At 43.9% G+C, this 22,886-nt stretch overlaps 1 protein-coding gene across 5 annotated transcripts in view; it reads right to left on the bottom strand.

Annotated features, from left to right (window-relative positions):
- Nucleotides 1-22,886, bottom strand: part of SEC22C (SEC22 homolog C, vesicle trafficking protein) — a 141,868-nt gene that overhangs the window by 97,969 nt on the left and 21,013 nt on the right. For all 5 annotated transcript variants that reach the window (XM_078665319.1, XM_078665318.1, XM_078665316.1 and 2 more), the window contains 2 exons: nucleotides 15,523-15,734; nucleotides 11,188-11,351 (listed from right to left, as the gene is read on the bottom strand). In XM_078665319.1, the coding sequence (XP_078521445.1) occupies nucleotides 11,188-11,351; nucleotides 15,523-15,713 (355 nt within the window). In that variant the 5' untranslated portion in view covers nucleotides 15,714-15,734. The remainder of the gene's footprint in view (nucleotides 1-11,187; nucleotides 11,352-15,522; nucleotides 15,735-22,886) is intronic.

Here is a 22,886-nt window from a genome sequence, read left to right as displayed (position 1 = left end):
AAATAAGAAAAAAAATGTAATGATGGCAGTTATCGCCAAAAGTAATTTATTAGTCTTCTTAAAGGATGAGGACATATTTTTATATGATAATATGACATATGATAAGACTTTGTAGGCAGTCTTGGGGAAATCCTGCGCTATGCCGACAACACACAGATGCTTTCAACATGGGACAGAAACATCTCTAATACTCAGTGTAAATTTAGGGCCTGATTTTCAGTGGTATTTTAGTGGATGCCTATGAGCGGCTTACAGTGCAATATAAGCAAAATGGAAATTCTGGCCTTTGGTACTCCGTTCACTTCTGGGAACAGTGATTACTGGCCCAGTTCTGTTCCACCTTCCCACACCCCTGTCACGACAGAACGTAACTTGGTGGTAAAGTTTGATACGGATTAGTTACTTACCTGTAATCCTAGTTCTCATCCAGGGGTATACTCATCAAAGTCATAAACTATGAATAATCGCCGCCCATGTGCGGGATCCCGGAGTATATAGAAAATACATATAAATATATATGCATATATATGTGAAAAACATATATTTGCAGTCTAAAAACATTTCCCAACTGGCAAAGCTGCCACAAAATTACATGAATTAGCATACACACAGTAGAACTCTCCCAACCCCTGAGGATAAATGAAAGGAGTAAACATTTGAAAGCAACAATGCTTTATTGCCATCGGAAACCTTGTAATTGCAGGCATTTGCCAGTAGGCTGCAGTAGAGTATAAAGAAACAAAGAAAAACGGACACCTTGCCTTTAAGGCAACAGAGTAGGGGTACCGTGCCTTTAAGCCCTGAAGGTGACCCCCTGCTCCCATGATGCACCACAGGTGACCGTTGGGTCAGTTCTTTTTGGAGGTGCAAGACACCAGAGTAGATCCGTAGTACCTTAACATAACTGTACAAATCATGCTCGTCCGGGGAGGAGGGCGGGAGCTTATGACTTTGAGGAGTATATCCCTGGATGGGAACTAGGATTACAGGTAAGTAACTAATCCTTCTCATCCAGGGGATACTCATCAATAGTCATAATCTATGAATAGATTAGCAAGCTCATACCCAAAGTCTCGCGGACGAGCAAGAAATTGCACATCAAAGACTGAATAAGTTACACATTGCAAATACATCTTATGCAAATAAGTTCCTTAAAGAGGCCTGTCCTACTCGGGCATAGGCCTGTGTATCTGAGTCCAGGCAATAATGGCGGGTAAAGGTATGCACAGACCACCAAGTAGCCGCTTTACAAATTTCAGAAATAGGAACATTACGGAGGAGAGCTGTAGTTGAAGCTTTCCCTCTAGTAGAGTGTGCATGTGGTTTACCCTGTAAGGTCTTGTTAGCTAGTTGGTAAGCTAAAGTTATACAGGAGACAATCCAGCGAGAAATGGACCGTTATGAGGCTGACAGGCCAATATTAGTGCTGCCATAATTAACAAAAAGCCGGTCAGACTTTCTAAGTGGAAGGGTTTTAGCCAAGTAGAACTTAAGGACCCTCCGGAGATCTAGAGAGTGTAATGACCTCTCCGGGGAAGTGGTAGGTTGAGGAAAAAAGGTAGGTAAGGTAATAGACTGGTTTATATGAAAGTCGGAGACTACCTTAGGCAGAAAACCTGGGTGCGTTTGTAGAACCACCCTGTTGGCATGAAAAACTGTGTAAGGTTCCTTACAACACAAGGTCTGGATTTCGCTAATCCTACGGGCAGGGGTAATCGCCACTAAAAAAGCAGCTTTCCAGGTCAAGTGCTGCAAAGAAGCCTTATGTATAGGCTCGAAAGGAGCACTCATCAGTTTAGTCAGGACGATATTAAGCTCCCAGGGAGGGGAGGGGGACCTCACTGGTGGAAAGACCTTCTTAAGCCCCTCTAAGAAATCTTTAACTACAGGCATAAGGAAGAAATATGTTTGAGAAGGTGTCTTCCTATAGGCTGTGATGGCAGCTAAATGAACCCTGATGGAGGGGTATTTAAGGCCTGATTTCGCTAAATGCAACAGATAAGGTAGAATCACCTGCTCTTGGCCATGTATCGGGTCAAGAGAGTGTTCACGACACCATAAGAAAAACCTCTTCCACTTGAAAGCATATGACTTCCTAGTGGAGGGTCGTTTTGCTTCTTTACGAATGTTCATGCAGTCTGCTGGGAGGTCTAGGTGTCCATACTGGATGACTTCAGGAGCCATGTCGTCAAGCGAAGGGAGGGAAGGTTGGGGTGAAATACCTTCCCCATGTCTTTGGATAACAAGTCTGGACGGCAAGGAAGTCGCCAGTGCGGGACCTCCGACAGCTGTAGGAGATCGGGGTACCACCACTGGCGTGGCCACTCTGGCGCTATCAGGATCATCCTGGTGTTGGTCCTGTAGAATTTCTGTATCACCGCCAGGATCAGAGGCAGGGGAGGAAAGGCGTAGAGTAATGTCTGCGACCAGCTGATCAAAAGTCTGTTCCCCAGTGATCCCTGTTGGGGGAACCTGGAAGCGAAGACGGGGCATTTTGCATTGGCCGCGTCTGCGAACAGGTCTATGTCCGGTACGCCCCATAGTTGAAAAACCTCCTGCGTGACTTCTTTGTTGAGCACCCAATCGTGCGCTTCTACGAAGACTCTGCTTAGGCAGTCTGCTTGGACGTTTTGGAGTCCTGGTAGATGAACTGCCACGATGGAGAGGCCCCTTGCCAAGAGCCAGTGCCAGATGGCTTGTGCTTCCAGAGATAAGACTCTTGACCTGGTGCCTCCCTGCTTGTTCAGATAGAACATAGTTGTCGTGTTGTCCATCTGAACCTGGAGGTAGTTGGTGCGCAGAGAAGGGTAAAGAGACTTGAGAGCCAGATGAACTGCTCGAAGCTCCAGGAAGTTGATATGGTAGCCTTGCTCTACTTCGGACCAGAGGCCTTGAACTTGGAGCTGGTCCATGTGAGCACCCCAGCCTTGAAGGGAGGTATCCGTGACAAGTGACTGAGATGGAGGAGGACGATGGAATGGAACCCCCCGGAGGAGATTGGCACGTTTCAACCACCATCTTATTGAGTCCAAAGTGACCTGATCTCTGAGACCATTTGTCCTCGAGGGCTTGCTGCAGAGGTCTCTTGTGAAGGCGAGCATTGGGCACAATGTAGATGTACGAGGCCATCGACCCCAGGAGAGAGGACACTTGTCTGGCTGTGGGGTGTGAGTTTCCAGTAGAAGGCGACCCTTCAGGAGCATAGTTGACAACCTCTCCTCCGAAGGACACACGCTTGCCTGTACGGAGTCCAGGGAAGCGCCCAGGTAGTGAATCCGTTGGTAAGGATTGAGTACTGACTTTTTTAGATTGACCTGCAGCCCCAACGAGTCCATCAGTTTGAGGCAGAACGAAAGATGGTTTTGAAGCAGAGTCAGAGTGGAGCTTTTCAACAGCCAATCGTCTAGATAGGGGTAGACGAAGATCTTTCTCTTACGAAGAAAAGCCACCACTACCGCCATGCACTTGGAGAATGTCCGAGGTGCAGATTTCAGGCCAAGCGGAAGCACTCGATACTGGTAGTAATGGCGTCCGATCTGAAACCTTTGAAATTTTCGGTGCTTTACTGACACTGGTATGTGGAAGTAAGCATCCTGCACGTCGATGGCACACATGCAGTCTCCCTGATGGAGATGCGGGAAGATCTGGTGCAGGGCGAGCATGCAGAACTTTTCTTTTTTAACGAATCTGTTCAGAAGCCGTAGATCCAGAATGGGCCTGTATTCTTTGACTGCTCCTCTTTTTTTAACCAAAAAATACCGGGAGTAGACTCCTTGATTTCTCTGCATGGGGGAACCTTCTCTATGGCCTTCTTTTTGAGGAGGACGGAGACTTCGCCTCGCAGCAGTTGACTGTGAAATCGGGAAAGGTGCTTTGCTTGAAGGAAGACTTGCGGAGGGGGGACTTAAACCTCAGCAAGTAACCATGCTGCACAATATTCAGCACCCATCTGTCCTTTGTTATGGATTTCCACTCTGCCAGATGATGAGAAACACTCCCTCCCACCGGAGTGGCGAACAGTCATGGAGGAAGCAACGGCTCAGGGCTTGGGAGGCTGCTGCTTGTTATTGTTGCCTCTGCCTCTGCCAGGAGGTCGCTGCTGGAACTGCGTTTTCTGCTGAGACTGGGATGTCCACTGAGGGGTTAGAACCCTCTGCTGATACGACCTCCTATCTCCCTGGCGAAAGCGCTTCTTGAATTCCTTACGCTTTTCTAAGCCCACAGCCTTGACAGTGTCCATTTCCGCTTTCCTTTTGGGCATTTCGTCGTCAGCATGTGCCCCGAAAAGAGAGGCACCATTGAAGGGGAGGTTTAATATCTTTTTCTGGGCATCCGGCTTAAGTCCTGTAAGGCGGAGCCAGGCCGAACGACGAGAGCAAATTCCATGGGAGTAGCCATGGGCCGCAAGGTCAGAGGCATCTACTGCGGCGCTGATGACCTGATTGGCTACGAGCCCTCCCTCTTGTAGAATTTCAACAAAGTCCTGTCGATCTTCCTTAGGAAGCTTTTCTGTAAAGCGAGTCAGGGAGTCCCAGAGGGACCTGTCGTACCTCCCAAGTAAGGCAGAGGCACTGGCTACCTTCATATATGAAGCGGAGGTGTTGCATACCTTTCTGCCAAACGAGTCCATGAGTTTGCTGTCTTTTTCAGATGGTACCGAGGAGGTGGTAGAGCCCGAATGGGACTTCATGGCAGCCGCCACAATTATAGAGTCCGCGGGCGGATCAGATCTGAGGAACAAGGGGTCCTCTGCCGGGGCCTTGTACTTCTTGGCTATCCTAGATGGAACAGACCCCACCACCGCCGGTGTAGGAAAGTAGCCATAGCCGGTTCAAGAAGGCCGGGAACCAGGGGCAGCAGAGGTCTGGGCGCTGTGCGATGATGAAGGGTATCAATAATCACAGAAGTGGATACCACTGGGGTATGCAGGGCAATATTGAGCTTTTTTGCTCCCCTGCCCAGAACAACTGAGAAAGTCGCAATGTCATCAACTGGCGAGACTCGTGAAGGGGGCGTAGAGGAGAAGATCGGAGAGTAATCTCGGAACGACGACCTAGTGGAAGATGACCATGTTGGAGATCTTGTGCGCCGCCTCTTATGGGGCCTGTCACGATGCCTGCTATGACGGTCCCTGGACCTAGAGCGATGCCTCGACGGGGATCTCGGTCTAGGGGAAGGTCTTGGCCTGGAAGGTGTCCATAGCCGCACTGGAGAGCGTGAGCTGGCCGGAGATCTTGGTATGGGTGAAGCCCGGGGCCTCCGAGGAGGAGACCTAGGCGGCCTGGCTGGGGTTCTTGGAGCAGACGGAGAATATGCGCGGGGGTAATCCGAGCCCGGACTACTGTGACTGCAAGATACAGCCCACTGAGTGTCAGAGCCCGTCTAAGCGCCTGCATTACAGCGCTGTGCGGTAGAAATGACTGCTTTCATTTTCTAGGTAGGAAAGACTACATTTCCCAGAGGCCTCGGCTGAGGCTACTTCAGTCTGTGTGACACGCTTCCTGTTGCGTGTTATCCTGTTTCCTGATCTCGAGCCGGAGAAGGGAGGTCGCGTCTTGCTGCTTTGCTTGGGGCTCGTTTTGGACGGCTACAGAGGTGTATTCTGCTTTCAGGTAGGAGCGGCCCCTCGCCTCTCGTTATTCCGTCATTGAGCGGAGCGCTGTGGTGCTCCCACGCGTTGCCGTTTTCCGAAGCGCGCAGTGAAGGAACTGCCGCGCTTTGAACTTTGTTTTGGATTTTGCGGAAGAGCGGAGCGGAGTGGTAAGGCGCCACACGCTGCCGTGTCTTCTTCTTCTCTTTGTTTATTATTGTGCCATGCTAGTTTCTCGACTACTGAGAGTTGGTGGTGCGCGGTGGCGGTCGCAGCTCCGCGTAGCCAGAACAAGCGCTTGTGGTTGTTCTTTGTATTGGACCTTGGCTTCTATTTACTCGTGGAGCGCGGTGGCGGTCGCAGCTACGCGTTGCCGTGAGAATCATAGGCACGTCTAAGAAGGTTGTGTTGTTCTGGCGTAGCCTGTATGCTTACTTTTCAACAAACTTCAATCATTTTTTACGTTGATCTCTTCCTTTGTTTGATACCTGAGGACTGCCTTGTATTTTGGGAGTACTTTTCCCGATGGAGCGGAGTGCAGTGGTTCTTGCTTCCCACGCATTACCGTGTCCTGGATGTTTGCACTTTTATCGCTACATTGTTCCCTCTCAGTGCTGTTATTCTTTCATGGTGGTAACTCCCACCCGGAATCCCTTATTGTGCAGGCTTAGACTATGTTTCAGGTATGAGAGGAGGTATCCTGCATGGTTCGTGTATGTGTCAGTAGTTGCTATCAGATTGAAGTTAACCTATGTATGTTCCCTATAGGTCTCAAGCTTGTCATTCTAAAGGGGGAACAGAGAAAACCTATAGAAAAGTCCTGCCTTTTTCCCCACAGGTATTTAGTCTACTACAAAGTGCTTTAGATATTACGGTGTTGCACGAATGGTGGTCGTACCCCTGTATGTTCTGTCGTTTCAGGTACATCCCTTTCCCAGCTGTTCCCTTCCTTCCCTTCCCTGTTTATTATTTTACTTTTCCCCTCGCCTAATGGCTCAAATCCTCTGTTGACAAGTTATCAGAGTGTTTGTGACGTTTGGAGGTGGGCCTTATATTCGACATCCGGATCCTGTGGAGCGTACCTGACACTGAGGACGATGAAGTACCACGCTGCGTGATCTGTCCGCAGATCTGAGGGAAGGTTCCGGGAAGATCTCCACGATATTCAATCCAGGAGATGATGATTTGTCTCCTGAAGACCTGGAACCAGGGGACTCCACAACGACCATCCCCTAATCCGTCGACGGCGACAGTCTCGAAGACGTATGTGTGACCAACGGCATCGAGCGGGGCCTTGATGCTCTCGACGTCGATCGCCCACGCCGTGAGGGGCTCGACTGAGATCCTCGACGTCGAGCCGGGGACTTCAACGTCGATCTTCCTCGACATCGATCAGATAGAGAGCCTCCATGACGTCGTGTCGACGACGACCCTTGACGTCGTGTCGACGATCACCTTTTTCGACGTCGTGTCGACTGTTACCTTTCCTGGCATCGCCTCGACCTCCTTGACTTCAAATGGTAGGATCTTGAAGACCCTCTTGACGGCGGCCCGCCAGCCGGTGGCGACCTGGAAGCCGTCTTAACTCTCGACGCTGGCCCCCTCGGGGGCGGCGGAGAGTGTCTCGACGTCGACGGAAGCCTCGACGTCGACGGAGACTTGGAGATGGTAGCAGCCACACACTTCGAGCCCAAAGTGTGGCGCCTCAACGCCGGCTTACGTGACTGCGGCGGAGACCTTTGAAGTTCCGATGGTGATCCTGAAGAGTGTCTAGGCCTCTTCGACGGCGACCTCGACGTCGATGTCGAAGGAGATCTTCGTCCTTCCTTCCTCTTTCTAGGGGCAGGAGAGGCGGAACGTCGCAGTTTTTCGCCATGCTTGCTTGAAGAAGACCTGGGGACTGCAGGAGCACCCACCTGGTGACTTTTGTCTTTCTCCAGCATGGCATGAAGTCTAATCCTTTCCCTGTGATGAAGAGTCCGTCTAGAGAATTTCTGACAGTGGTGGCACTGGTCAGGATTGTGTGCAGATGGAAGGCTCACAATACACACCGCGTGTGGGTCAGCCAGAGCCATCTTCTTGTCACAAGAAGGACATTTCCGGAACAAAGCAGGCATTCTGACAGGAAATTTTTGTGGGTTACCACAAAAAAACCAACTTAGAAGCCATAATAAGTCATAAGATGTCGAATATTCTGAGGAAAATCACTCAAAATCACAATTTCAGTCAAAAACTGAAGAGCTCAAGCTCCAGGATCCTCGCAGAAGGAGCCGGAAAAAAGAACTGACCCAACTGTCACCTGTGGTGCATCATGGGAGCAGGGGGTCGCCTTCAGGGCTTAAAGGCACGGTACCCCTACTCTGTTGCCTTAAAGGCAAGGTGTCAGTTTTTCTTTGTTTCTTTATACTCTACTGCAGCCTACTGGCAAATGCCTGCAATTACAAAGTTTCCTATGGCAATAAAGCATTGTTGCTTGCAAATGTTTACTGCTCTCTTTTATCCTTAGTGGTTGGGAGAGTTCTACTGTGTGTATTCTATTTTATGTAATTTTGCAGCAGCTTTGCCAGTTGGAAAATGTTTTTAGGCTGCAAATATACGTTTTTCACATATTTATACATACATATATATTTATATGTATTTTTTATATGCTCCGGGATCCCACACATGGGCAGGGATTATTCATAGATTATGATTATTGATGAGTATCCCCTGGATGAGAACAGACTGTTCTTTGGCCCCCAGGTAACCAGCGTGGTAGGCGTTTGTTTAGGTCTTCTTAGATCACTAAAAAAGTTCTTATTTCTGCTACCCATGCAGTGCCAGAACATGGTAATACACACCCTCATTACCTCACAGCTGGATTATGCTAACGCTGTCTTTTGGGGTTTACCAATTTAGAAGATTTCAGCTGGTATAGAAAGCCACTGCCCGTCTCTTACTAAATCTTCGGAAAAGTGATCCTATCCATCTTCACCTCAAGGAGTTGCACTGGCTAGCAGTCCGTGAGAGTGTGCAGTTCAAGGTGCTTATGCTAGCCCACAGAGCCTTCCATCAGTCAGGGCCACAGTACCTGGCTAATAGGATTACACCTAACCTTCCAGTAAGAACCTTGCGAGTTTCTGATGCCAGGTTAACAATTGTCCCTAAAATCAAAAAGAAAAGATGGGCAGCTCATCCTTTTTGTTTCTCACTGCTCTGGGTTGGAATTCCCTCCCTCTTTATCTACGGGACATGAAAGATGAGTGCTTCTTTAAACACAACCTAAAAACCTAGGTGTTTGATCTTGCCTACTTGTAATTGTCTTCCTTGGCGGCCAACTTACCTAAGCGCCGGGACACTTGTTTCGTAGAAGTGCACTCTATAAATATTTTGATTGATTGCTTTTGGATGTCCAGTAGCCATGAAAAGGAAGTGGATTTTGAGTGAGATACATGCCACCCAGTATTGATGTTTCATTCGAAATCAACTTTCCCTCTGCACAGTTCTGATCACCATTCGATCACCCAGAGTTCAGATTAAAGGAAGGGAACTTGTCAATAAATTCCTTCAAAGAATAGGCCTTTGGAAAGTGTCCAAACTGACCAACTCGGCACCTAGACATATCATTAGGGGGCAGGGTGAGAATAAATTCCACATAGAGCTAACAGGCCATTTCTTAACATGAAATGAAAGTGACCACAGCATCTACTTCAGCTGCATTCATCAAGTATATCAATATCCCAGAAACCAATGCTCTTTCCTCCATGCGCTTACGAAACCAGAGGGAAGAGCAGGTGGTGCATGGACATTGAGGGAAGGAAGAGCAGAGGCTATAGACTCACTCGTTTCGTATTAGAAATATCCCATAAGCTGCCAAGGAATGTTTTGAATACGTAATGATTGGGAGGACTCACTAAGTATTCAATACCCCAACTCATTTCCTCGTGCTAAAACATCAGAAGCTGCTATTCACAATGGCCCTAGCTGAAAACACCAAAAGCACTGACAAATTGTCGATTTTACTGCCATTTCCCCACTTTCCACCCCAATCATTGTTCAAAATGAAACTACAATGGAAATAAATAAGGAGCGTTTTGTAAGAAAAGATCACCTCTATCTTGTACCTTGTCAGCAATTCAGTCAAGAAAACAAAAATACCTACTTTTGATGTAGTCTTTTTTAAGCAACCAAAGTTTGGAATTGTGCTTATCTTAGATTTGTTCGTTTTTTTGTTTATTTGTAAAAGAAGTTCTATAAAAGTAAAAACAATAATTCTGCCCTCAGCATGATCATTCACTGCGCCTTTTTTAAATTTTTGTTTTTAAGTTTATGAGGTCCTTTGGAGGACATGCCTGAGTTGGCTAGAAATACTACAACTACACACTGAAGCCTTTGTGTGTCCTCTCCATTGATGTCACAACAAACACCACTGCACTTACCTAAGGCCCACACTGAAGAGGTGTCACTTACAGGCAGAGTACATCCTCTCTGACGAAAAATGTGGGCAAGCACCACACTCTCCAGAGAGACATCACCAGTTGGGAAATTCGGTGGTGCGCTAGCATTTGGCCCATTCTACAAGTTAAGCATGTATCACACTGGAATCTAATATTGCAACCTTGCAGAAATCCAAATTTTTGGCCCAATTAGAAAATACAGGCTGAGCATGATGCGTGGTGTGCAGAGTGTTCCTTTTGTAAGTTGCGTTGTGTTCTATTGTACTTCTGATAGTGGTTGCTTGATAGTGCTGATGGACGAGATGGACGAGATGGGCCCAGTGCTATTTAATCCTCTGAACTGTATTTAGTAGCAGGTGGAAACCCTACATTGTCTCTGGCATATTTGAACTTGGTCCTTTGCACCATGATGCAGAGGCAAGACCTGTTGCCATTAGGGCTTACTAAGAGTTCAGGCTGCTGGCCCTGGTAAAGCAAAGAACCAGCACTGGATCAGGGATGCAAGCTATCATCTGCGGCTCTTTGTTGGAGATCCAACGTGAGGAGTAACTGAGGACCACTTACTACTGAATAAGAGATGGGAGGTGCTGTGGGCATTTTGCCTTCTTATGAACTGAAATGAACAAGACTCACTTTAATAGTCAGTACCAGCCTGAGTCTGAATGGCACAAGTAGACTGACGGTAGCTTGGCAAGGTCCTAACTGCAGTTCATTTGGATTGATGTTCATATTGCATTATAAGGATATGAGCTGCCTTTCCTCATGCTTTTCACATGGATCATACTACTTAAATGTATGAAAGAACAGAGGCAGAAAAGGTGTGAAGGAGGAGGGGCGCATGAAATTTCATGTATTTACATTTTTCATGAGTGTTTTCCTTTAAAGAAAAAACATGGAGTCACTTAGTGAAAATATGCATACCCCCAGTGTCATTTGTCCAGTGTAAGCTCGAGAGGTGCTTAAGGAAAGTGAATTACTTTTCTTAAAACTCACCAGAACATTGGAATAATTTCATACGTTAAGTTAAAAGAGTTCATATTTTGAATAGATAGCTCTGCCGGCATTCATATAGCATAGCAGAAGAAAACAACTCCTATATAAAAAGTGGGCCATGTTTTGTAATAGAGAAATACAGCAATGAAAGTAAGGTAAGTCACTTACCAAATTCCAAGAAGGCATAAGGCCTGGATGCCAAGCTTATGCTTGTGCTGTCATATGTTGAGATAAATTTCCACTGTAGCTCCTCCAGAAAGCAAAACGCTAGGGCTGCAGGATAGCTGCTTGAGCAGATACTCATGCAGGAGACATCGCCGAAAGTGTGAAAACTGAAGAAAGAGAAAAATGGTAGAATTACCTTTGAGGGATACCTTTACATTTGGGGAAATGAAATCATGTTTTTTGCCAAAGACTGACATTACTTATTGAAATGCTCTAAATGCATGTATTATGAAAAAATATGTATTTGTTTCACTGGCTGCATTGGAAACTTTTACAGGGAAATAGATTATTTTCACAAACATATTTGAACCAGGGTGGCTCACCAATCACTATTAATCTTAATAGTCTAGAGGGCAAATAATCTAGACCTGCTGCCCTAGTCAGCCTCAATAAGGTGATCGTTTCCTGGATCTTTTTGATCGATATACTAAAAAGAAAATCCTCGTCATACGAATATTCTATTATAGAATGATCAGAGTACCCAATTACTATATCTCTAGTCAAGAAATTCTCCACTTAATTTCGAGAGCCACACAATTGACTTTTACCATATGCAAGTCTGAACCATCTTGCACAAGCTTCCACATTTTTTTTTAGCATTTTTAAACTGAGTTACCTTTAAAAAAATTTGCCACTTTTCAACAATTTTTTTTTTACTTTTCTGCTTAATTAGTGACTTACATTTCTGATTGACTCTACTGAGCTCACTCTTCCGCTGACTGTCGAAATGCCCATCCCGTCTCGATCATGTTCTTCTCAGTTTCCCCTTTAGTAGTTGCCACTGGGAATCAAACCACATTACTCCTTTCTTATTCTGGTAGGATTTAGTGATGTTTGCACCATGGACTTACCTATATTCATCCTTCAAACAGGCAACCACCTGGACTTGGTCCATTGATTCTATACATATATGCAGATGAGCGAGTAGCTAGATTTGTTTCTCCCAAAGTCTGACTACCCCTCTTCTGGAACATTCCACCAAAAGTGGGAGAGGAGATCTGATACCCTCAACTATTTCAGACTTCGGATACTAACCTAATGGTAAATTATCACTCCCATAGTACTCTAAAGTCTGACAACTAAATCATAGCCCTATATGGGAATATAAAACATAAACAATCGGACAAATCTGTTTCGCATCTCTAATGGTTCTACTTGCCAGAATATCCCTTTGAAATCTCCCATTCAGACATACCAGCCGCAAATTGATTAACATCCCATTACATTTTCTGTAAAAACTTGACCTTTTTGAATGATAGAATACTGCATGAGGTATGTAAAAGACAAAATGAAACAGCGAGCCTATATGGCAACCACACCTCCTTCCCAATAACCAAAACACAGTCCTAAATATATCAATTTAGAACAACATAGTCTGCACATTCACTGCTCCCGCTGTTTCCAGAGAGCGAACCAAGGATCAAAGATAGTTCTATCCACCAATGCGAAGTGCACCGCAAAAGAGAATTTCCGTAGCCAGTCAGTCCAATCCACAACAATCTTTTTTCCCAAGTGTCCTTTATTTTTCACAGGATTGACATAAAAACAGCCAATGCGTTTCGTCTAATGCCTGTGGACTTCATCAGGGCGTAATAATTTATCATATAGTCTTCAAATGTATCGGAGAGTTTTAATATCTTTAACCATTTAATATACTGGTTAGTGATCCGTATCTATTTTTCATAGGGCCCTTTCATATCCAGGGCAAAATGAGTACCCTCCTATGATTACATGTGTCAATGGAGGAATGGTAAGTCCATTGACACATGTAATTGTAGGAGGGTACCATTACAAATTTGAAGTTTTTCTTGACTTGGGAGTGCTCTGAAGGCACTAATCAGCTCGGACAGGAAGTGGTGCATGGCTAATTTGGCTGAGCAGGACTTCCATGATCTGCAAATTGATTCCGTATAAGAAATCTGCTGGGAAGCACTACTCTGCAGCAAAGGCTGATCATTGTATTTTTAGCATAAAAGGAGCAGGTGGGAGCAATCCCATTCCAATTTAGAGTGCTCGAGATGAGGGGCCACCAGGCTTCTTCCTTTACAGCCTCTTTACTGCGTTGAATTTAGGTGAAACCCTTTAGAACAATCAAGCAGCGAGAGGGAGAAGGATCTTTAGGGAAGCTATCATTTTCACATCAATTTAATCAAAACAACTTACGCCTTTTCATTTGCTGCTTTATTACCCGCCCTACAACATTCAAGGGTTAGGTCACTTCAGCCACTTCTTAGGGCTAATTTTCTATAAGTTTAATTTCTCTATGTTCTGGGTGAATTAATGGCCTTCTTGATTGGGAAAGTGATCAAGAGGGTAAGTCAATTATAATATGCAAAGGCAAATCTACTGGAATATACACATACACATATATGTACACATATATACAGAGAGAGAGAGAGAGAGAGAGAGAGAGAGAGAGAGAGAGAGAGAGAGAGAGAGAGAGAGAGAGAGAGAGAGAGAGAGAGAGAGAGAGAGAGAGAGAGAGAAGTCTAGGAGGCAGTATTTTAGCATCCCGAGTATGTTTTTGTTACTGTCTTTGTGTTCTGTTTTATTTATTATTAGCTGTAAAGTGCACATTACACTTTGCGATAAATTCTCAATCAATAGGCACTTTATGTTTTTACATATTTTATCTGTATATACCTCATTCAATTTGATTTGAATCTGTATTTCAAATTAAGAAAAATCACATAAAGCAAGTTTTGGCCGCCTGTCAAAAACTTGAAATATCAATATTCATTCTTTGGGACGAGTCCAATTGACTCACTAGTTTGACTAGCAGTGATAATGCTTGTGGTTTAAAAAAAGTGAAATGGTTTGGGATTGACCATGGCAAAGTGGGATATGCTCAGGACATGGAAGGTCGAAGCCCCCCTTACCCCGTGACCTGGTAAAAGGGGATGGATCATTGCACAGGTCTGGGTCTCGAGGTCGCTGTGTAGAAGTCCAGGAATGTCCGCTGAAACACCCCAAGATTAGTCAGAGATGGGCAGATTATAGAGGTGTTGTGCTGCACCCTGGTCGCTCCTTGAGATCATGGATGGATGAGGAGATTCAAACGTATGAGGGCGGAGGAGAGGGGTAGGAAGGCGGGTGACCATTGTTCAAGCTGACGTCGATGCTATGTGTCACTGTGTTGCATTCCTGGGGGAAGAGGGGGGCGACGTGCAGGTTCTTGTTAATGCCTATGGATATATTGACATAATCATCCTGTGTTTATTTGCCGGCCCACAAAGCCATAGGTCCTTGTCAAAATTCTATAAAATTTGTTGTAAAAAAAAAAAAATGGAAAGCATTTCAGGGTTAGGCCAAGTCTTGGTTGGATATGCTTCTGTATTCCAGTTAGATATTTTGAGCTTGCAAGCATATACCTAAGAATTCTACACATATGTGTATTCTAAAGGCATTCATTATTGTAGATTGTTTTAAATCTATATATCAATGTGCACACACAAATGCCCCAATCCTGTATAAATCTGATATGCCACAGCCTGGATAAATGTATATCTATCTTATAAATATCTCAAGAACCAACGGCATACTACAGGGATGGCTATTTGAAGTGTATGGGTCAGTGGGACTCGTTTGTGTTCTGGAGCTGATGCACATGTGTACAAAGATGGAGTCCTATACTATGAGTTACTAGGGTGCTGCAGATGTTTAATCAAGCCATATGCAAGAGATTAGGTTCATGACTGTCTCTGTGAGTAACCAAAGACTGCTTAGATGGGTGTTCCACTAGCAAGAATCAGTGGGGAATAATACTAAATGGTGGGAAAGATGGCAATGGAAGGATTTCTAAATTGTCCCTAGATGTTTGTTCGATCTATAAACATTAGGTGGACCAGCGTTGTTTTAAAGCAGAAATAGGAACATCCCTATCAAAAAAATAAAGTGAAACATTCCTCTAAAGAGGGAGGAGTTTCTAAACGCATTGCCTACCTAACAGTTAGGTGGGAAAAAACAGAAGGCTCCGGACGTTTTTTAAAACTTTAGAATATTTTTAGAGCAGTTTTCTGGCCTGAACTGGAGAAAGCAGAGTCACAACTTGGTTGTAAAAGATGGAGATCAGGACAAGGAACAATGAGCATTCGAGATGGAGTATTTCGTAACCACAATTATCGTATGTATATACACTACAGTGGATTTTATTAGTTTCTGTATTATCTAACCAACATCTTTTCACAAATTTCATGCATGCAAAGTCATGAAGATATCAATTGCACTTTAATTCTATATTAATATTAAGTGTTAGAAAAGCAGCAATCATCTCCTTACTGTATACTGAGATGGCATCCTTCTGCGGTGCAACGATCAGGACCCCTAGCTAGAGACACAGATAGAGCTTTCAGCTTTCTTTTGCACTCTGCAAAGTCCCTGTTCTGGTGGAAATCCGTGGAAGCTGAAAGTGGAAGTCCATCCCTTACCCGTACGACACAGGCGAAGAGGATCATGGACATTGTCCACATGGGAAGTCATGGAGACAAATTCTATAAAATAATAAGGAATACAAGAACAATTACATTCTGTGAATGTGACGTGTATCTTTCATTTGTACAGAACAAAAAAGGCACACAATATTAACAGGATCAGTATGGGCATCACATTGTGAAACAGCTGTTACAGAGCAGCCACAATACATCTGTGATTTGACAAAGCTCTAAAATAACTATGTATCTTTCTAAACAGTAAATGCATTTATTGTTCAAGTTAAGGCAACTCAATGTAACTCCCTTGGAATGGGTCTAGGCTGACAGCCTCTAATCAGTTGTGCAATAAGCATGGTGAACAGGCGGTACACATGCCTTTGTAATAAGCCATCAACCCAGTGTATTACACTATTGTTCCCAATCAGAGACTGTCCCCAGCCCTGGAAAATATGTATGGTCAGGAATGGATCATAACTATGTGGACATTCTGTATCAAGCAAAGGACGTATGATGGATGGGTTGCTATTATTTGTTGCACATTACTTGAAATACAACTTCACTACAAAAAAAAACCTTTCGTAACTGTAATTTAATCGGTTTATTTTTAAGGACTGTGATTGTTGCTGTGCTAAATCACCCCGTGAACCTTCAAGGGAGAAGCTTGATAGTCAAGAAAAACATCATGATGGCTACAAACTGGGTATAAAATAAATATATTAATTTCCATAACATTGTAGGAGGCACTATTACTGACTTGCCAATTTGTTTCTGCTCACAGCCAGACTTGAATAATTCATAGTGCCACCAGAGAGGAACTCTTTTAATAAATTGCCAACCATTTTTTGAATGGCACATGAGTCTTCTCATCGGCTAATCATCTCCAAAATAACACGTTTATAATTTTGTAACTGGATCATAGTTAATCTCTTTGTAAGCCAATATGGCCCATTGCTAGAACAAGGTGCCTCATCGGTGTATTGAATGTAGTCAAAAATGTATGAGAAAAAAAATCAGTGCAAAATCAGACTACTGTCAAAACAAGCAACAATAGTTTGAGAATGAAGTGTTAAATCTATTACTTCTGACTTTAAATCAGTTTCCAAATGGTTTTCATTTTAGCAGGTCCTACATTACCAGAATGATGAAAGCCAAATTCTCTAAAGAAGAGAATCCAGAATGCATGGACGTCATTTAGGGATTGTCAGGGGGCGCAGCTCCAACTCCTGGATTTCTCCACTTCGACCCCTGGCACTACCCTTGCAACCCCTAGATCAGATCGCACCAGAAACACAGATTAAAAGGGCTTTATATGAGCCTTGTTTTCTTTCCCTTGTTCAGCTCTTTACCTCTGTTAACTTTTCCCTTTCGTTTCGCAGGTGCATTTCATATTTAAATTTGGAAGAGCCCCCACGTGAGATACTTTCTAAAATAAAACAAGAAACAAATCTGTAATATAAATGTGAACACTGAAAGAGGTAAGAGGGTCTTTAGCAATCCCATCTGATGCTGCAATAAGGCATTTTACCTTTTAATTTTCCAAATGTTTAAGTGAAAACTGACAGGAGAGTCCATACAGCGTATATCGGCATCAATGGTCCAGCAACAGATCTGTGCAGATTCAAGCATGTTTCTATCCAAAAATAAAATTGGGTGTGTTCACGTTTATTTGAAGGATTTTATAAGTAGTATTTCTCTATACGTTACCATAAAGGGGCATACACCGCCGTGCCAAGTACCACCCATCAAGCGTTAGACTAAAGCATTTTAATGTGGCGGTCCACATTACCACATTAAAATGAAGTAATTAAACCATTTTAGCTCCTTGACCACTTGTGTGTTGTAAGGGAGAAGCAGGGAGTGACTAAGACCATTACAGCTGTATTTACAGCAGTGCGGTGTCCGAAAGCTGTGAGGCTGGTCCTGCAAGATTCCAACTGGTAGCTCAAGTCTCTGTGTTAAAAAGTATTGACTAACACACGTTGATTAAAGAACATTAATAATATAATTTTAGCAGCCTGCAACTCAGAGCTGCTCACATCCTTGGGCTCATGCCGGGGCAGACTGGGCTCAGCTAACTGTATTCATTAGCAGCTGAGACCGCGCCATGGCTGCCTGTCTGTCACGTGGCCTGTAGTAGTTCCTTCAGTGCTAGTCAGTAGACTATGCGATTTATTCAGGGGTGGCACCTTCCCTGTTTCTGTTATTCCGGCAACTGGCGGCGCCCCCAGTGTCATTGACAGTGACATTTCCTTCTGGCGGCTTTGGACATGATGAGCATCTCCGGAGTCAGAGAATGTCAGCATGATGATCAACATGTAAAACTGTATGTACTGTGTTTTTCTATCTTAGATGCTAGAATGGAGCCGCTGGCTTCTCTCAGGTCATTCGGGTCCGCACTATTCAAGAAGGGATTGCAAGAATTCAAAAAATATACTGGCTATTCTCATAAGACTGTAGGAACTAAGGATCACTAGCTTCGCCCCCATCTTTACACTCTCATTCCTCACCTAAACTCTAAAAATCACTCACTACCCCTAACCCCACCCGTTCCTGAACCCTAAAACCCGTTTCTACGCCTAAACCCCACCAATCCCATACCTCTTAAAACACCTCAGCACACCCAAACTCCACCCTTCCTTGAACGCTAAAAAACCCTAACCATTCTTACACACCAGTCATTCATAACCCATAAGAACTAATCACCCTAAACTACTCATCCCTGAACCCTACGAACCCCTTTCTACATCTAAACTCCACCCCATCCTGAACCCTAAAAACTCTTCACCACCCTAGACGCTACCCATAATTGAACTTTAAAAACCCTCACCAGCCCTATATTCCACCCATCCATGAATCTAAAACCTCTTGACAACCAAACACACCTAAACACCACTCATCCGTGAACCCTAACAGGGCCTCACCACTCCTGCACTCCACTCATCTCTGAACCCTACAAACCCAATTCTATGCCCTAACGTCAATTATTCCTGACCTCTAAGAACCCTTTAATCACCCTAACCAGGATCCATCCCCGAGCCCAAAATCCCCACAGTAGACAAAGAATCCACCCAAGTTTAATGTAACTTTGATTTAATTTTCGATTTTGTTTGTATTCCCTTCAAATTGTCTTCCCTTAAAATTGGGTTTCCGTGATTTGGTTTCCTCCTATGTGATTTCTGGTTTCATTTTTATATGAATTAACCTACAACCGGTTTACCAGTCCGGAAAAAAATAGCCCTAAAAAACATGCATCCGCAGATACACCACATTAACAGGAAATGACATATAAAAACAGCAATATGAATAATAATAGCCATCTACTATGGCCTATTCTACTTTCAAGCATGGCTCCTCAGAGGAACAAACAATATGCATTTTTTTTTTTTGGTAGAGTTTTATATAGCGCGAACTAGACCCGAACCGAATCAGGTATCAGAGCGCTTTACATAGTACAAGTTACGTTTTTACATTAGGACACACACTTTCATTTTTTTTTTATTGCATTGCGTTGCTTGTGGAGAAGGTGGCCAAAGAGGAGAGATTTGGTGTCCAAGACCAGAGCTAAAAACAAGATAAAAATTATAGCTGATAAAGTCAATGCTGCACCTGCACACTCCAAGGCTGTTGAAGAATTCAAAAAATGGATTTCAGGACCTCAAACGTTCAGTTTATGATTAGGTATCTTCTAAGCTGGGAATGTATTGAAAGGCCTGTCTTTCATCACTTAAAATTAAAATATATTATATATTTTATGTTCTAGAGGCAATTTATTTATATATTATCATTATTATGTCATGGATTTTTTACAGTATCCTACTGGCAATATTTTTTAAACCTATAGTCCCAGCACATTGGTCACCTTTATTTCCAGTCAGACATCTAATGCAAGTCAACATTGGGTCTCTTCACCAGTGGTGATTACAGAATGACGCCCAAGCTTAAAGAAGCGCTATTTCCGGGATTCTAAAGAGATAAACATTCAATGTTTTTACTTTGGCAACATTTACCTCTTGTCATATCTTTACTGTTTGAACTGTCTCATTTTTCTTATTTTATTGACCTGTGCTGACTTGATTGGAACTGGCTAGAATGGCATGCTTTTCACACAATATTTACTCGCTGTCACCTCCGCTTCTATGTGGCATTTGATTCAGGCTGGCCCCACAAACATCTATTATGGTTTCATTTTTGAAACTTCCAGGAAAGTAATGAGCGGTCATCAAACGGTGTCAGAAGGTCTGCTGATATACTTTGTCTCCTAGATAGACTACCAGATAAAGGGTCACATGTAGAAACTGGATATTTCTGAGTATGTACTATAACTTCCTAACTATCCAATTTTCTAAAACTCTCGATTTCAGGGTTTAGTTCTTCTTGTATGCAAATTACCCAGAAATTTCACAAAGTAAGGTGTTTAAGCTATGAGCTAAAATAGACCGGCAGTTACCAACTCTGTGCCTACCCATTTTTCTGCCACTCAAACTGGGCGTCAGCAATTGAGGTGTAGAAATATGCTTGCTGACTCCACTGACAAGTGAAATGGCAGTAGGAAAGCCCTTCCTTCTGTTCATGCTGCTATTGCTAAGAAGAACAGCATAGAGACAGAAACTGAACTTTCCCCAAACATCATATCAGTGCTTTTCAACCATCCAAGGCTGCTCTTGGGAAGCCAACGCAGCAACTTCAAAAAGGTATGGTATAGCCATATCTTGAGCCACTTCCTGCAGACTTGCAGCCAATGCAAAATAGTGTTTTAAGTGGAACAGGCCTATCTTAACTATAACGTAATCTTTGGTTGCTTGCTTGACATGTCACTATTGAGAAATGATAAACCTTGACTATAAGCCTATGACTTCAGAACCACGGTCCAGATTTTGTCAAGGTCGGATGGTGATTATACAGACCTTTAAGGCTATAATCTTTTTATATTTCGTTCTCACAGCCTTAAAAGTTGCCCTGCACTTTGCAATTTAAATAATCAATGAAATTTGTATAGGTAAACGTACTATGCATAAACCTCAATTGAGTGTATCCTGGTAGCTTAAATATGTGATAACTCCTGTTACCACACATATCGAAATGATGAGTTTTGCGGCAAACACCACAACCCTGCTCATTTCCAGATACATTTTGCAGGTCAAGCCAGACAATATTTACTGGGGCAAATGTTCTCTAATTTCAAAGTGTTGCATATAGAAACAGAAGGCCTCCTGCTCCCAGTGGCCAGTAGACACCGTGCATAAGTATAATTGAAAAATAGAGCAATTTTTTCAAATGAGAGAAATTTAAAGTGCAGAAAAATCTTCCATATTATGAATATTTTTGAAGAACATTTTTCGCCACTTTAAATTTCTCCCATGTAACCGCTTGCCTGCGCTGAACGTTCTGCACTAGTGTGGATCGTTCTATTGCGCGAGCGGGGCCGTGACGTTCAACGGACGTGCACAGCACTAACGAGGTAGTGCACGCGACGTCCGCTGAACGTCGGCAGCAGCAATGGGGTTAAGAAAAATTATTGTATGTTTGTGTTATATATGCAGCGGTACCACACATGACGAAAGGTATATTCTGTGCTGCAAGTACATACAACACAGGCTCCTAGTCACCCAAACAAATTTATACCATTCATACGCACACATATTCATATATCCCCAAAAACCACGCTCTCACTGACACATAAGGAAGCCCTGTCATAGTGCCTCTAGTCAATATTTGTTTACTGATCAGGAACAGCTCTCACTGCAGAAAAGGTTGAAGATCCCTGCTCTGAGTGCGACCATCAAGTGCCGTCATAGCATATCTTGCAGCGATGTTACCCAACCATATGTTCTGAACAGTGATTTCTTGGACACATATTGCCACAGCCTACTTCTGTAAGTATACACTTCATGCTCTGGCAATGTAAAATACTACACCTGTGTGCAATATTTCACCTTACTGACATACTAAGGACTTGTACCATGAAGGTAACTGCTGATGGGCAGGTCATCTCCTACATCGCAAGACCTGTGTTAGACTACTGGATCGTCCCATGCAGGTAGACTAACACAGGACCTGTGATGTAGGAGGTGGCGCCACTTTGTTTTGTCATTCCAAGATCAGGAATGACGACACAAAGTGGTCTTTTTTTACCCAGGCAAAAAACTGAACAGCAGAATAAAGGTGATAGCCACAGACTGTCATAACACAATTCCCTTGGTTTAAGATGTCTCAAGGATCCAGTACTGATCCCCTAAGAAGAAGAGCATTTCCTCCTATCCCACTTCTGGGTTTGGCAGGAGCAGTAAGATGTGAACACCTAAATGTTTGCTTGCAAGGGACAAAAATAAGGACCAGTCTATAAATGCATAGGAAAAGGACTCAGGGATCACAAAAGGTTCCCGTCACCATATTTTAAAGACACATTTCTTTGCATAATCTTCCCTGCGTTAGGGTATAAGAAAATGCTTAGTTGCTTCTTTTTGGAGCCCCACATATTTGGATTGGATAAGGCAGACTGAAAGGGGCCTATGACTCAACTCTGCTACCAGGCCTTTCTCTATGACTCTGTCAGCTACCCAGCCAACTAAAGTGTAAGTGAGAGCTAAAGAGGAAGGAAGGTTCTGGCAACTCAACTTCTGGAAAAACCTCTTTCCAGATGTGGATGAATTACACTTCTGCAAGCAAAGACCTTCCCTCTAAGCCAAGGATCACAGAGAGGAGGAATCTTGGGATAGGGGAAAGCACATGTTTTGCCTGCCAACAACCTATTTCCCCTAAGAGAGGCGCACAGGTAGATGAAAAATCAGTTCCAACCACTTGTGTGGTACAGCTGCTGCAATACTCCATCAGTGCACATAGGGTTTTGCTGTTCGCAAACAAAAGAGACTTAAATGAAAGCCTTCTCACTCGCTTCACTGGAATGGCTCTGCCGTGGATGGTTTAACCAATCCAGACTGGGCCTTTGAGGCATCCTAAAGCCACTATTCACAGAGGAAGAGTGTGGCCCTTGTCATCCAATGACATAAGCACCAGGTAGAAGTTAAAATTTGACTCCGAGAGGGTGCCTACTTCAAAGTACATTGCACATTCGGCTCCAAAAACTGAGGTCTCAGCTATGTCAATGAGAGGACCAAATAAACCCAGAAGCACTGAAGGCCAGCACAAGCCCAATGATAACAGAAAGGACCATCAAATGACTAAAAACTGAGAGAACTCACAGAGCTCCACAAG

Source organism: Lissotriton helveticus, chromosome 10 (assembly GCF_964261635.1).
Source record: "Lissotriton helveticus chromosome 10, aLisHel1.1, whole genome shotgun sequence".
Classification (NCBI taxonomy): Eukaryota; Metazoa; Chordata; class Amphibia; order Caudata; family Salamandridae; genus Lissotriton; species Lissotriton helveticus.
Note: the sequence above shows the minus strand (reverse complement) of the source record. Positions and strands in the feature narration are given on the sequence as shown.